Genomic DNA, 16,079 nt, shown 5'->3' with positions numbered 1-16,079 from the left:
GTCAAACAGCATAAGCAGCAAGTGATAGACAGAGCTAAGCGATTTCACAACTAACAGATCAGATCTAAGCTCTGCAGTCCTGCCACATCCAGTCATGAATAGTGGTGAACAATTAAACAACTCACTGGAAGAGGAGGCTCCACAAATATCACCATCCTCAATGATGGAGGAGCCCAGCACATCAGTGCAAAGGATAAGGCTGAAGCGTTTGCAACAATCTTCAGCCAGAAGTGCCAAATGGATGATCCATCTTGATCTCCTCCAGAGGTCCCCAGCATCACAAATGCCAGACTTCAGCCAATTTGATTCTCTCCATGTGATATCAAGAAACAGCTGAAGGCACTGGATACTGCAAAGGCTATGGGCCCTGACAATATTCTGGCAATAGTACTGAAGACATGAGTTCCAGAACTTGCTGCGCCCCTAGCCAAGCTGTTCCAGTACAGCTGCAACACTGGCATCTACCTGGCAATGTGCAAAATTGCCCAGGCATGTCTTGTACCCAAAAAGCAGGACAGATCCAACCTGGTTAATTACCGCTCCATCAGTCCACTCTCCGTCATCAGGAAAGTGATGGAAGGGGTCATCAACAGCGCTATCAAGTGACACTTGCTTAGCAATAACCTGCTCACTGACATTCAGTTTGGCTTCCGCCAGGGTGACTCAGCTTCTGAACACAGCCTTCATTCAAACATGGACAAAAAAGCTGAACTCCAGAGGTGAGATGAGAGTGTCTGTCCTTGACATCAAGGCAGCATTCGACCGAGTGTGACATCCAGGAGCTCTAGCAAAATTGGAGTCAATAGGAATCGGGGAAAACTCTCCACTGGTTGGAGTCATACCTTGCACGAAGGAAGACGGTTGTGGTTGTTGGAGATCAATCTTTTCAGTTCCAGGGCATCCTGCAGGAGTTCCCCAGGGTAGTGTCCTAGGTCCAACTGTCTTCAGCTGCTTCATCAATGACCTTCCTCCCATCATAAGTTCAGAAGTGGGGATGCACGTTGGTGATTTCACAATGCTAAGCACCATTTGCGATTCCTCAGATACTGAAGAAGTCCATGTCCAAATGCAGCAAGGTCTGGACAATATCCAGGCTTGGGCTGACAATGGCAAGTAACCTTCATGCCAAACAAGTAGCAGGCATTGACCATCACCAACAAGAGAGAACTTAACCATCATCCCTTCACATTCAATGGCATTACCATTGTTGAATCCCCTTTATCAACATCCTGGGGGTGACCATTGACCAGAAACTGAACTGGACTAGCCACATAAATACTGTGGCTAAAAAGAGCAGGTCAGAGGCTTGGACTCCTGCAGCGAGTAACTCACCTCCTGATTCCACAAAGCCTGTCCACCATCTACAAGGCACAAGTCAGGACTGTGATGGAATACGCTCCACTTGCCTGAATGAATTTCAGCTCCAACAACACTCAAGAAGCTTGACACCATCCAGGACAAAGTAGCCTGCTTGATTAGCACCCCTTCCGCAAACATTCACTCTCTCCACCACCGACGTACAGTGGCAGCAGTGTGTAACATCTACAAGATGCACTGCAGAAACTCACCAAGGCTCCTTAGGCTGCACCTTCCAAACCCATGACCACTACCATCTAGAAGGACAAGGGCAACAGATACATGGGAACAACACCATCTGGAAGTTCCCTTCCAGGTCACTCACCATCCTGACTTGGAAATATATCACCATTCCTTCACTGTCGCTGGATCAAATTCCTGGAACTCCCTTCCTAACGGCTTTGCGGGTGTACCTACACCACAGGGACTGCAGCGGTTCTAGAAGGCAGCTCACCACCGCCTTCTCAAGGGCAATTAGGGATGGGCAAGGATGCCCACATCCCGTAAATGGATAAAAAAACCTTTCCCAGTTGATGAGTGGAACTGTACCAAATTAAAATGTTTCTCTATGTCACCTGTGCTGTAGTGCAGGTTGAAAGAACCAAAAGGAGATGATTGAGGTTGAAGTAATTGGGGGATTGGAATGTGGAAATTGAAGAAATTGGGGGCAGGTAAGCATGTTTTGGAGGAAACAGGCTGCAGATATTGGTGAAAAATGAGTGGGTTAAGGGGTGGCACAGATAATCTTTATATTTTTTTCAGCTAGTTTACATTTTAAACATGTTTATGTAAATTATTTAATATATTCAATTTAGTTATGTTCCTTTTTCAAAATCTGACTAAAAATTATTAAGTTTGAATTGACTCAATAATGCATTGCAAGTCTTATAAGGGAACAAAAATGAAGCTGCACACTTCTGCTCTTTAACATTAGAATTAAGTGTAGCATGAAATAACAGTCCATTTCCTAGTTGAATGCATATTCCCCCAACATACTGTGAGCAGGTTTACAGGAAATCGGCTAGATTTAAAGAAAATATATAAATTCTACTTCAGTTCCTGCTAGCAGTTTTAGTATTACAACCCCTTTTTATCAAAATAGGCTGTCAGTTTCATGTCAGACATGCTTGCTCTGCATAGCCTGAGCTCAAAGCACAGATCTTTCTGGTGTATGTGATTCAGAACCACTACATACAGTGCATTCATTAACTAAGAGATTAGATATACCTAGAACTGTCTAGTTTTAATTACTTATTTCAGTAGAATTTACGATCGTATAAAGCCCTGTTGTTAAATATTGTTTATATCCTGTTTAAATCTGTCGTGGTTTCCAATTTATTTGCTTTCCATTCTTGCTGTAGCTTGGCCTTTGATCATATTTCCCAAAACATTTATCATTCTCACTGACACTAAATGCTCCCCATAAATTTGAAGGCCATCTTCATTCCACTTTATGTTTTTTTTTCTCCTCCCTGGACTCATGATGTGTTTTTAATTCCATTTACAGCTTTTGAGAAAATGTATTTTACAAATGGGTAACCCTGTGGTGGAAGGACCATTAGGAAGTCCACCTTTTGAGAAACCCAGCATTGAACAGGTAAAATGAGAGAAGTTTGCAAACTGCAATCTGTAGATTGATTTTAGATGTGGGCGTTGTCAAAACAGTTTGGTTCTAAAGCAACAATATGCCCAAAAATAAATATTGGGGGATGGGAGAGATTATTCCTGCTGAGATTTAGTATAGGAAAATGTAATCTAAGAGTCCATTGGTTGGGTTCTTTTTGAGCTTCTTGTTCTTTCCTTAAGTGTGTTACCCTCTTTTTCTTCAAATGCTACCATTTGCTCCTTGAATTCCTAATTCATGCCTTATTTCTCCGTGTATGACAACACAAATGCTGTATAAGCATCCTTGTAGCAGGCAGTAAAACCCCTGTTTCTAACTGAAAGTGCTGCACATCTGACATTGCTGACAGTTTTCAGGTGTCGCAGTCACTTGGTTGACGTCTTAGTCTGCCCAGACAGCCTGGTGCTCAAGTCACAATCACTGCTTTGGAGAAAATGCATGAATTTCAGGCATGCAAAGTGTGAAATCTGCCCACTGGAAACTTAGCCAATTCCTAAACCACTTTCAGTTGAAGTGATTCAGTTAGGCAGTTTTATAAAAACGTTCTTACCTTCTCATGGTTTTGGACGGTATTGGAAGCTGTAGGGAAAGGCGTAGACTGAAATGATAAAAACTCTTGAACACAAAGGCCTGGATTTTTGCTCCCGGGTTAGGAGTGCAGAGTCGGGCCATTTCCCGGCTCCGCAAACCCAACGCAGGAGAAAGTGGCCCCAGAAGGTGGGATTTTCATTATGGGGTGGTGGGGTTCACTGGGAATCAGGCCAGGCGACTCCAGAACGAGTGCAGAGGGTGCTGGGTGTGGAGGCAGACTGGGTGGAAGGCCTGCCTCGATGCACCAGCACTGTATTGAAGTTTTAAAAAAAACACAGAAAAATTTTAAAACAACCCTCCAACTCTCACCCCTACACACTCTCCATGTCAACTCATGCCCTCCATACCAATGGCTCCTCATACACTCCATGTCAACCTATTCAACTCTGCCCACCCCTACGGCCCCATATCCCCATGCCAACCTCTGCCACCCACCCAAACCCATGGCTCCTCACACCCTCTATGCCAACCTCTGCCCCTTTGTCCACCCCCCATGGCCCCTCATACCCTCCTTGCCAACCTATACCCCTCTGCCCACCTCCCATGACCCCTCATACTCTCCATGACAATCCATGCCCCTGTGCCCATCCCAATAGCCCTTTATAGCCATTGTGCCAGCTTAGTGCCAACTCATGCCAACACATGCCCCCACCCATAACCGTTTGCCCTTATACCTACCATACCAGCTCACCCAATATTCAACATGAGCAGACCTCAGGATGCATGCTGAGATTAAATAAAATAAAATTCCAAGTTTCTATTGCAGACTTTATTTTAAAAAAAATTTCATTCATAAAAACCCAATTACTATATTTGCATTCCCTCAACTGTATTATCCTTTATAACAGCAACATTTTCATTCAATTGCATAATCCCTTATAAAAACAGTATCGGAATTCATGGTCCCACTTTCAAGAGTCCATAACCACTTGGAGCTGTCAATCAACCTGTGAAATGGCAGGCACCCTGCTATGATAAGTTGTGAAATCAGCCACGTAGCTAATCCAGAAATGGTAACCCTCAGGCTTATGTTAACAGACAAGAGTAAAATAGCAAGCAATCATTTTTAAACACTCCAGATAGATTTTTCTGAGTTAAAGGGTAGGAGTTTTAAATGTCTTGACAGCCTGATGGCTCCCTTTGACAGTTACCTTGACATTTTTGACAATTGTTTTTGACAGATCCAATGAGCATCACAGTTCCAATGAATTTATGTACTTTTTACACACATTCATGCCTACTTTTAGCAATCCCAAAGGACACCTTGCCTCTCCCAAAGGTCATTTGACCTCCCCCATAGGGCACCCGACCTCCCCCTAAAGTGTCTCAAGACCTCTCGAAAAGGGTACCCTGACTATCCAAACAAATCCAAACAAAGGTCAGACCTACTCCTACCATGTCTAATCTGTGTGCGTAGGGTTTCAGACACCTCTTATTACACATGAGTGGAGGCAGCTGCTGATTTCTGTGGGCAGCTGCCTCTGCAGAATGCGCATTTGTGAATCCTGATCCAGGCCCCTTCCCACCTCTGTGAAAATGGTAGCTGCCATGTTCAGGAGTGGGACTTATGGATTTGGGCTTTTTCCGCCATTTTTGCAATGATGGAGAGGCTCTCCGTCATTGTGAAAAGCTAGGTCAATGGTTCATGTGTTTCTGGGGCCAACAGGACATACGGGAAAGGAAATGATGCTTGATGGGCAGCAAATCAGAGTTGAATAGTGGCAATGGACTGCAAAAATGCTCTGGAATATAAGACAGGAGTAGGCTGTACATCCCCTTGAATATATTCCAGCATTTACTTTGATAATGGATTCTATTTACCTTTACTGTTTGATACCTTTACCTAACAAAATCCATCAAATCCCATCTTGAAAATTTCAGTTGATCCAGCATTCACAGCCTTTTGAGGAAAATGTTCCAAATGTCCACTGCCAATATGTATTAAAAAATGCTTCCTTATTTCAATCCAAAAAGGCCTAGCTGTAATTTTTAAATTATGTCCTTTATTTGGGATTGCCCAACCAGGGGAAGTAATTTCTCTATTAAATCCTTCTATGATTATAAAGTCCTTCTAAACTCAAACAATACACACTACGTTTATTCAACTTGTTCTTATAATTCAACATTTCAAGCCCTGGTATACTGGTCTCGCTTAGCCTCCATGCTAGTGACCGCCTCAAAAAATTCAGTTAGATTAGTCAGACTTGACCTACCATTCGCTAAACCATGCAGATGCTCTTTGATCAGCTCATATTTGTTTGAGGTGCTTAGTCACTGTGATTGCATTTGGGAATGAGGGAGTAATTTTGTAGAGTTATTCCTCAGAAGATTAAATAGGTGCAGAAGAATTCATAATAGTGTAGAGTATAAAACATAACTGGCCCTAAAATGTACACAATATCTACTTGTTTTATAAATGTGGGGCCATGGTATTTATCTCGGATGGAACAACTGCCTAAGCAGAATTACTTGTCCATGAGACATGATAAGATTCTTTTTAAATTAAATTACTCTGCATTTTTTCTCACGTCCTTGTCCCTTTTACTAGGGAATGACACACGAGGTGGAGATTTGAATTTGAAAATTCAAATGGGAAATAAATTTTAATAATGTGTGGTCATAGTGATAGATGAAGATTCTAGAGTTTCTTTGGCTATAGTTGGTGATCAGGAATTATTTATTGCAGAACTTTCCCTTGAGGCTTGTGATTATTCTGTGTGATATTAACATATAAGCATTAGTGTATTGGTCTGAAGCACTTCCTCTGCTATTTTAGCAGAGGCATTAACCTATTTATTTTAAGCTGGTTAATACCTTGGCTAAAGCAGTGGAGAGATGATTTTCAGATGAATATGTTAATATTTGAATGCTCATGTTTTATAAGACCATATAGATGATTAGTTTTGACAAATTTGGGGAAAGACTGGACTTTCCACATTGCTTGCATTCTTCTTTCTGATTATAAAGTAGTGCAGCTTCCTATTATTGTCATTTCTTTGAGATCAGTTCCAGCATACAAAAATTACACTGTTGTCTAAAGTGAATTGACAAGTAGAAACAAACACTGTATCTTCAACTGACATGTTGTTGCATGCTACAAGGAGCTGTATGAGTTTTTTTTTAACATGCTATTTACATTTGCTCCTTTTTTATTTAGGGAGTTACTAACTTTGTACAGTACAAGTTTAGTCACCTTCCATCAAAAGAAAGGCAAACTATTTGTGAACTGTCCAAAATGTTTTTGAATCGAATCAACTACTGGCAGCTGGAAACTCCCTCACAACGGAGGCTTCGGTCACCGAATGATGATGGTGCTGGATACAAAGTTAATTATACAAGGTATTAGATAGACCATCTACAAAGCGTGAAACCCCTAAATGATGTGAGACTTGATATAGGCCATGCTATAACTTTTAATTTTTAAAAGCTCTCATTTTTTTTGTTGCAATTGTTCTTTAGTTAAAACACAATGACATACATTTGTAGCATAGCATCCATTATATCATTCACATGAAATACCTGAGTAAGATTTACTGAGTGAGGTAGATTGGTGATGACCCTGGAGACTAGCTGAAGTCAAAGGTTACAAAAGGACATGAAGGACTGAATATATCTCCTTACAAACCTCACTTTAACTCAGTTAACAGAGACTGGGGGTGGAATTTTACGGCACTGTCGCGGCGGGGGCAAGATTGTAAAGTCGGTGAGCTGTTCAAAAGTCCATTGACTTCGGCAGGATCATAGAATCCAGCCAGTGTAAAATTCCACCCTGGGATTTCCACAATTTTAATGGCATGTAGGAAGTGAAACTACTTCAACTGAACAAATTAGGAGTGCAGTGGTGTTAAAATTTATTGCTGTGGCTGCCCGGTGATACCACAGCTTTCCAATAAGTGAAGGCCGGGGCATGGCCTACAGCAAGTTCAGATAACTATGGGGCTGAGGAACAGAGACACCAAACTTTAGTTCACCTGCTCTTTGAAAACTGAAGGGAATAGGATGAAAATTTTCCATGGGTTGAAATTCCTTATTGGATTATTTATAGTATATAAACATGCATTGGCTGGATTACAATATGACAGAATAAATGATCACAAAATGTTAGCATTCCCCCATTTTAAACCTACTATTGAGCAGGAACATCAATCACATCATGCAGGCATGCTGCCTAGGTGGCAGGCATGATGCTTTCATTTTAACACAGTCCTTTGTTCATCTTTATTTGAAGGTGAAAGCAGATTGCAAGGGTGGCTACTCAGAGACCCTCTTTAGCCTGGCTAACAACACTTCAACACGAGTAATGGACTAAAGCAGAATGCAAGTCCAACAAGGCCCATAAGTGCTTCATTGCTATTTTTCAGGGGAGTGTGTTTTGGAGCATCCTTAAGGTCCAAGCCTACTTGTAGTTAACTTATGCAGTTACACTTCCACTTTGGTATCTATCAAACACACATTCAGTTCCTGTGCCATTATCATAGTTTGTTTTGTGCCTCAAGTTCATTCTGGCCTCTCCATTGCTTTAATTTGCTTTTTCCCCCTGCCAATGGCCACTTTACATGACATTTACTTTTAAGTAGTTGCTGCAGTCCTTTTAGTAGTGAACCAGAACAAAGAATCTGATTCTCATTGTGTATTCTCCCAGGGACAGCCCAATACAAGACAGACATTTACAACGGATAAATGATTAACCCAGAGGTGGAAAATTCAGTGGAGTTGGTGGATGGCCCACGTTTATTGTTCTCACTGAGGGTGCATGTAAAATGGCAAACCAATCCATAGTAAGAAAATAAGAAAATCAAAGGATGATAAACAGTATTTTGCCCATCAAAGCTCTATACTCTATAGAATCATGGTAAGACTAATGTTTTGCCTCTACAACTTAGCCTCCCAGGTTATTCAATATGACTTTTCTAAATTTACTTCTCACTAATCTCACATTTTAAGTCCTCTTGTCCTATTGCATACTTGAAATCAGAAATAGATGAAGATACTGTCTTAGAACCGAGGAGCCTTAAAATAATTTGGACTTTTGGCCAAGCTGATATTTATCTGAGGCTCCTTAAAAATATGGTGCAATGTGAGCACCTTGTTCACATCTTTAATAGCTTGCTGGAGCAGGGTACTGTTCCCTCAGACTAGAGGGATTCCATCGTAGTTCCAATTTTTAAAAAGGGTCATAATGCAGACCTGGCTAAATATTGGCCCATTACATCATTTCAGTAATAGCTGAGATGCCCAAAGGTATAACTAGAGATGCCCTATATGACCACTTAAAGAGAGAATGCCATACTTGGGACACCAAACACAGCTTTCAGAAAAAAAAGTTGTGCCTTATAAATTTGAATATGTATTTTTGAAGAAGACGCCATGGATGTGGGTAACTTGGGAGATATTGGCCGGAATTTTCCAGGTGCCCTGCGGCAGGTTACCCCACAGCGAGACCAATGAGCAATTGAAATCTCCGTTCATATCAGTGGGACCAGACGATCCCGCTGGCGTGAGGGGCTGGAAAATTCTGACCATTGTCTACTAGGACTTTCAGAAAACTTTTGATAAGGTGCCTCTCAAGATAGAATTTAGTGAGATTAGTGATAATTTGTTACAGCGGATTTAGAATTGGATGAATAACTAGGCAGAAAGTTGTTGTCAATGTATTTGGATCTACTTAGAGACCATTCACCAGTGATATCCCACAGGAATAGTTGGTAGGCTTTTTGCTATTTATTTTTTTGTTAATTACCTAGACGTAGATATTGGGGGAATGATCCGCAAGTTTACATGTGACACCAGGATATGTGCAAGTGTTAGGATTGTTAAGAATGCTTAACTGTCCTGAATTGATCTGAATATGTTGGAATGAACCTGCATTTTGGAATTGATATTTAACATAGAAAATTGTATTCTAATGCTAGGTCTATGCCAAATATATATATACCTCCATCAGGGAACAAAATTGAAACTAGTGATGAAAGAGTGAGATCTAAATGTTATAGTCCATCACTCTGTAAAGCTTCATGACAAATGCCATGAAGTTACAGCCAAAGCAAACAGGGCTCTAGGGTGTATTCACAGTTCAGTTCACCAAAAAGCAAAGCATGCCATTTTGTCCTTGTATAAGACCCTGTTTTAGGTCTCAACATAGTGGTGTCCTTGTATAATGTGGATATTGAGGCAATGGAATGGGAACAGGGGAAGACCATCAGATTAATTCCCAGTCTAAAACTCCTTAGCTATCCACTTAAAGAGCTGGGTCACAGAATGATTACAGCATTAAAGGATGCCATTTGGCCCATCATGTCTGTGCTGGCCTTCTGAAGGAGCAATTTACCTAGTGCCACACCCTAGCCTTCTCCCCACAGCCCTGTACATTATTTTTCAAATAATAATCCAATTCCCTCTTAAATGTCTTGATTGGACTTGCTTCCAAGTAGTGTATTCCAGACCCTTGCCACTTGCTGTGTGAATAAGTTTTTCCTCATGTCTCCATTGCTTCTTTTGCCAATTACCTTAAATCTGTGCCCTTGTGTTCTCAATCTTTCTACCAAAGGGAATCAGTTTTTGCCTATCTACTCTTTCCAAACACCTCATGATTTTGTATACCTCTATCTAATCTGTCACTTCTCATCTTCAAGGAAAACAGTCTCAGCTTCTCCAATCTATCTACTTAACTAAAGTTCCTCAACCCTGGGACCATTTTCGTGAGTCTTTTCTGCATTCTCCCTTCACATCTTAACTAAAGTGTGGTGCCCAGAACTGAACGCAATACTCCAGTTGAGGTGGAACCAATGTTCTTTACAAGTTTAACATAACATCCTTGCTTTTGTACTCAATAATGCCCCAATAATAAAGCCTAGAATACTGTAAGCTTTATTACTCGTGCTCTCAATCTTGGCAGCTCTCAATGACTTATGCACATATGCACCCACGTTCTTCTGCTCCTGTATCCCCTTTAGAGTTGTACCCTTCATTTTATATTGTCTCTCTGCATTCTGCCTACCAAAATGAATCACTTCCCATTTTTCTGCATTAAATATGTATATGTATGGGTCTGTATATCTGAGAAAAGAATAGACTTGGGAAAAATTTGAAAAGAGGTTAATAATATAACGAAGGGGCTGTATTACGATCATTCATTCATGTGTGCTCTGCCTGAGGACTCATTGTCTGCTGATGCTTTATTCTGAGCCACTTCCAGGGGCAGGGCCCAAGTCTAACTCAGCCAGAGTGGGAATTGAATCCATGCTGTTGCCATTATTCTGAACCACACACTAGCTAGCAAACCTGCTGAGCTATCCAGCTCCCTGTTGTATTTATATGGACCAATTATTTCATCTGGATAGGCTAGGGAGGACCAGGGGTCATGCTTATAAATTACATATGACCTAGACTGCATGTTAGGCATTTCTTCTTTTCCCAGAGAATAACACGCTTGTGAAACAGATTGCTGACTCTTGCAGGGAATACTGATTCACTATATTCCTTCAAGAGGAAATAAAACCTGTTACTCTGTGGTACAGTGATCATCGTACAAGAAGTAGATGTCCTGGACAAGTTTTAATTGCCTCAAATGATTGGAGATGAATTTTCCAGATTTTTATCTCTCACTGACCAGTGTTTTAAATCTGGTTTTTCACCTCTGCCAGGAGGTTTATATGGCTCTAGGTGGGTAGGAAGTTTCTGCATCGTGGTGTATAGGGCATCACAACTATATAGAACAGATTAGATAAACACGTAGATATTTTTGTATAAATTGGATTAATCTTACATTTATCACCCTGAATGTAAATATCTCTAATTTTTCATCACTGTCTATATCTTCACTTGCAATCAATCTTGTTATTTTCTGTATATTTTTCAAAGCATTTATACAGTCTTTGTAATACAACCAGAATTGAATACACTAACGAATTAATTATGATTTGTTCAGCGCACAGTAGCCTTCTGTCTTGCTTATCTCTGAGAAAAGTGGACAGTTAAGAATAGAGGCTGGACTTTTTCCTTAAGTTATCAGTTGGATAGATAAAGGGAAAGAAATTGATGTGCTGCAAATAAGTTTCAAAAGGTGTTGGTTGACATGCCTCAAAGGGCGATTGTTTAAAAAAAACAGGCAGATGGCATAAGAGCACCATTGATGGAAAGTTGGCAGGAAAAATGAATTGAGGTAAATGAATGTTGCTTGGATTAGTGTAGGATTGGAAGTGGTGACCTTAGATTAACATTAGGTCCACTTTGCTTCATGGTATATATAAATAATTTGGACTTCAGTGTAGAAAACACAGTATGGAAATTTGCTGATGACATAAAAGTAAGGTTTTGGAAAACATTGGGAGTCATTGTAAAAGACTTTAGGAAGACATACAGCAGCAAAATAGACAAACAGGTGACAGCTGCAACTTAATGTGTGATATAATACATTCTTGGAGGAAAAAAGCAAGAAAAGGAACTATACACCATGAAAAGTTGCTAAAAGGTATGGATGAACAGTGAGACCAAGGGGTTACATGAAAGTGTTGAGTGCAGGTAGATAAGGCTATGACAAATGACCAGCAGCATTTTAGACATTGAATAACAGAACAGCTAGGATTAAATGTATACAAGCCATTGGTTGGGTCAAATGGAATATTGTGATTAGTTTGGGGTGTCCCACTATAGTAAACCCATTAAAATGATAGAGAGTGTGCAGCATAGATTAACCGAGGATGAAGAGAGAAGTGATACTGGATCAGAGAAATTTATCACAATCTTTACAGTGCAGAAGGAGGCCATTTGGCCCATAGAGTCTGCACTGGCTCTCTGAAAGAGCATTCCACCTATTCTACTCTCCTGCCTTATCCCTGTAACCTTACACATTCTTTCTTTTCAGATAGCAATCCAATTTCCTTTTGAATAACTCGATTGAACCCGCCTCCAACACCCTCTCAGGAAGTTTATTCCAGACTCCAACCACCTTCTGGATGAAAAAAGATTCCCTCATATCACTTTTACTCTTTTTGCCAATTATTTTGAATCTGTGCCCTCTAGTTCTTGATGCTCTCTTGAATGGGAACAGTTTCTTACTATTTACCCTGTTCATACCCCTCAGGATCTTGAATACCTCTATCAAATCTCCTCTCAGCCTTCTTTTCTCTAAGGAAAAGAGTCCCAACCTCTCCAATCTATCCTCATTGCTACAGTTCATTATCCCTGGAATCATTCTTGTGAATCTCCTCTATACTCATTCCAATGCCTTCACATCCTTCCTCAAGAAACATTTCATAGAGGTTTTCAAAATTCTAAATGATTTTGATGGAGTCAATACAGAAATATCTCCACTGGAGGGACATGATTCGATTAATATTTTGTTAGAGACACAGGAGAAGGGCTAGGAGAGGGCTGTTGTTGTATGGATTCCTTTTCCAATGGGAATGGTTGAGACAGAGTTTATTTCTTCCTAGAGTGATGTTTTAAATAATTAAAGTAGAGCAAGTTGCAGGGCTATTGGGAGAACTTGAGGGTTGTTAGTTGTGGATTGCACTAGCAAAGAAACAGTATATACACAATGGTCTAAACATAAGAAAAAGGAGTAAGAGTAGATCATATGGCTGCTCAGGTCTGCTTCATCATTCAGGAAGATTATGGCAGACCTGAATGGCCAACCTCTTTTCCTGACACTATGGGCAGAATTTTCCGTATCCGCTGGCATTGGGCATGTTCAGTGGCGTGCGTGGACAGTATGACGAGAAGGCCAAAAATCGGATTCATGACGTTGTGAAACCAGTTTGTGATCGTCTGGTCAGCCCATCTATGGCGGGCTGCGTTTCTCGTCATTGGACATTGGGAACCTCATTGTGATACATCTGCATATCATTATAAGGTCAGCCCGCTGGATCGTCCGCCCACGTCGGTGGGAAAACACGCCGGTGCAGAACATGTCTCAACAAGTGTGATGCCCAGGAGTCGGGACTTACCACCAGGGCCTTGCTCACATTGCGGACATCCGAGGAACAGAAGATGCTGGAGCCTGACAGCGACGGGACCCTGGAGGAACATCCATGGCATGCTGGGTGGATTCTCATGGAAATAGCTCTGCTGCGAAGCAGCTCATGGAAGGTGGAAAGTTGCCATTGAGGGTCTGCTGTCAACGGATGATGGTTGAGGGGGTGGAGAGGAAGGTCCAGCTGTGTTTGGGAGAGGAACGTCTAGGATCGAACTGGGAGAGGAAGAGGTGTCTGCGGGAGTGAGGTTGGGAGGGGGTGAATGAACGTCCCAGGATGGGAGAGATTGGGAGGGGAGAACAAAGGTGTGGGGGGGTTGAGGTTGGGAGGGGGAAAACGAAGGTGTCAGGGGGGAGGTTGGGAGGGAGGAACGAAGGTGTCGTTGGGGGAGGTTGGGACGGCAGAGGAGGGGGCAACAGGGGAGAAGACGGCAAATGGGGAGGTAGGTGTGGGGGGGGGGGGGGGGGGGTGGAAGGTGTAGGGAAGGAGGGGGAAAGAGTTTGGAGGGGAAGGATTCCAGAGGGAGGCAGGAGTCAGGGGGAAGGAAGGTGTGCAGAGAGGGGAAAGAGTCCAGGGGAGGAAGGAGTGCAGAAAGGGGAGGAAATCCAGTGGGAGGAAGGAGTCCAGTGGGAGGAAGGAGTCCAGTGGAAGGAAGGAGTGCGGAGAGGGGAGGGAGTAAGGGTATAGGAAGTATTAAGTGTGGAGGAAGGAGTTGGGAAGTGGGAATGAGTAAGGCTGGAGAAAGAAGTAAAGGTGTCTGAAGGAGTTAGGAAGGGGGAAGGAGTAAGGGGCTGGAGGAAAAGAGTTGGGAATGGAGAAGAAGCAAGGGTGACGGAAGATGCCAGGAAAGGGGAAGGACTAAGCTGGGGGTGCGGGGGGAGTCTGGTTGGGGGGAGAGTTCCAGGGAGGAAGTAGTTCTAAGGGGGGAAAGGAGTTCCAAGGGGAGAAAGGTGTTCCAAGGTGGGGAAAGGAGTTCCATGCAGAAAAGGGGTTCCAAGGGGGGAAAAGGAGTTCCAAGGGGGGAAAGGGGTTCCAAGGGAAGAAAAGGGTTCCGAGGGGGGAAGAAGTCTGGAGGGAGGATGGAGTCGGGGGGTGGGGGGTGGAATGTCCAGGTGAACGTGCAAGGGAGGGCTCTGATGAGTCCATGACTGCCTCCTGGGGGGCGAACTGAGGGTGGGCGTGGTATGAGGGAATGGTGAGAATGACCATGGGCAGAGTGAGGCAGTAGGTTGGGAAGGTGCGGGGTTGACAGTATCGGCAGAAGGGATGATGAGGGTAGTTGGTGGGGACTCTGAGGCAGACAAGGACCCTGGGGGTGGGAAGAAGGAGGTTAATGTGGATGGGAGTGGGATTTTCAGGAAGGGAACGTGCACGCTCACCTGGACATCCCCAAAAGGAAATGGTTGTGGCTGATTGGTCACAGAGGGCAGGTGTAAGGTGATGCCAGGGGGGTCAACTGTGATGGGGGAAAGGACGGGGAATGAAAAAAACTGTATTAGAACCATGCTGGCTAAATCGAAAGTGAAATGAGAGTTGTGGCAAGATCAGGTGCTACATGGAGGGGCGGAGATGCAGGTCAGCTCAGATGGTCAACTGAAAGCGGACCCAGCAGGCAGCATTGAAAATGCTCGGGACATTGAGATGCGTGTGTTACAGGAAGGATCCATGCGTGTGGGAGAGTGCTTGCACCAGGCTCCGAAAGGCACAAACACACACACTTCTCCTTCCAGAGTCACTCATGGGCGAGCTGCATACAACTGAACTGCTAGCGGGGTGGGTGGGGCGTGGGGAGATGCAGTGGGGAGGACTCGTGAAGCCTGTCAATGAAGGTGAAAGACACCAATACACATTATCAGTGAAAGTCAATATATTTCTATATTGTAAAGTGACAAAATGTGTTCAACCAACTGTGATCAGAATTTCTTAACTTTTGAATGCCTTACACTTATAGTTGCTGCCCAGACTACCACAGCAGGGGTGGAGACAGCTTCTGCAATAGTTAGCCCTGTTGCCTCTGAAGCCTTAGATGTGGGTCCGTTGGAGAGCCGGAAGCTTGGGGGCCCTGGCTTGCTTTGGTTGTCCTCGTGTGGGTCAGCTGCTCCTTCTGCAGTAACAGGAAAACAAGGTCGAGGGGGTAACAGGCGAAGGGGACTTGGAGGGAGAGGACAGCCTCTGAGATTCTTGAGTGGATGACCCAGGAGTGACCAGCTGCCGCTCTTCCTCCCTTCAGGTGTCCGGGAGCCCCAGCCTGACTCCTTGAGGGGAAGGAGCACCTGGGGGGTGCCCCGTTTCCCTCTCGCATTGCCACTGCAGGAACTCACCCATGGCTCCCGTTATGGAGTGCAGGACTGCACACATCTCCGCATTCTGCTGGACCAGGGTCTCTATGCCGTCCGCCATCATCCCCGTGGAGACCTCCATAGGCGCACATGTGGTCATCACTTCATCAGAGAGCAGGCGGACGCACTCCTCTGACTTGCATGCCACTCTGTTGAGGACTTCCAACAGCTCTGCGTGATGTTCCCCCGCCTTTG

At 43.3% G+C, this 16,079-nt stretch overlaps 1 protein-coding gene across 2 annotated transcripts in view; it reads left to right on the top strand.

Annotated features, from left to right (window-relative positions):
- Positions 1-16,079, top strand: part of kat2b (K(lysine) acetyltransferase 2B) — a 104,081-nt gene that overhangs the window by 29,902 nt on the left and 58,100 nt on the right. For both annotated transcript variants that reach the window (XM_078538507.1, XM_078538508.1), the window contains exons 4-5: positions 2,864-2,953; positions 6,729-6,910. In XM_078538507.1, coding sequence (XP_078394633.1) covers positions 2,864-2,953; positions 6,729-6,910 — 272 coding nt within the window. The remainder of the gene's footprint in view (positions 1-2,863; positions 2,954-6,728; positions 6,911-16,079) is intronic.

The sequence above is a fragment of the Cetorhinus maximus genome, chromosome 3, assembly GCF_964194155.1.
Source record: "Cetorhinus maximus chromosome 3, sCetMax3.hap1.1, whole genome shotgun sequence".
Taxonomy (NCBI): domain Eukaryota; kingdom Metazoa; phylum Chordata; class Chondrichthyes; order Lamniformes; family Cetorhinidae; genus Cetorhinus; species Cetorhinus maximus.
The sequence above is the reverse complement of the archived record's forward strand: the minus strand, read 5'-3'. Positions and strand labels throughout refer to the sequence as shown.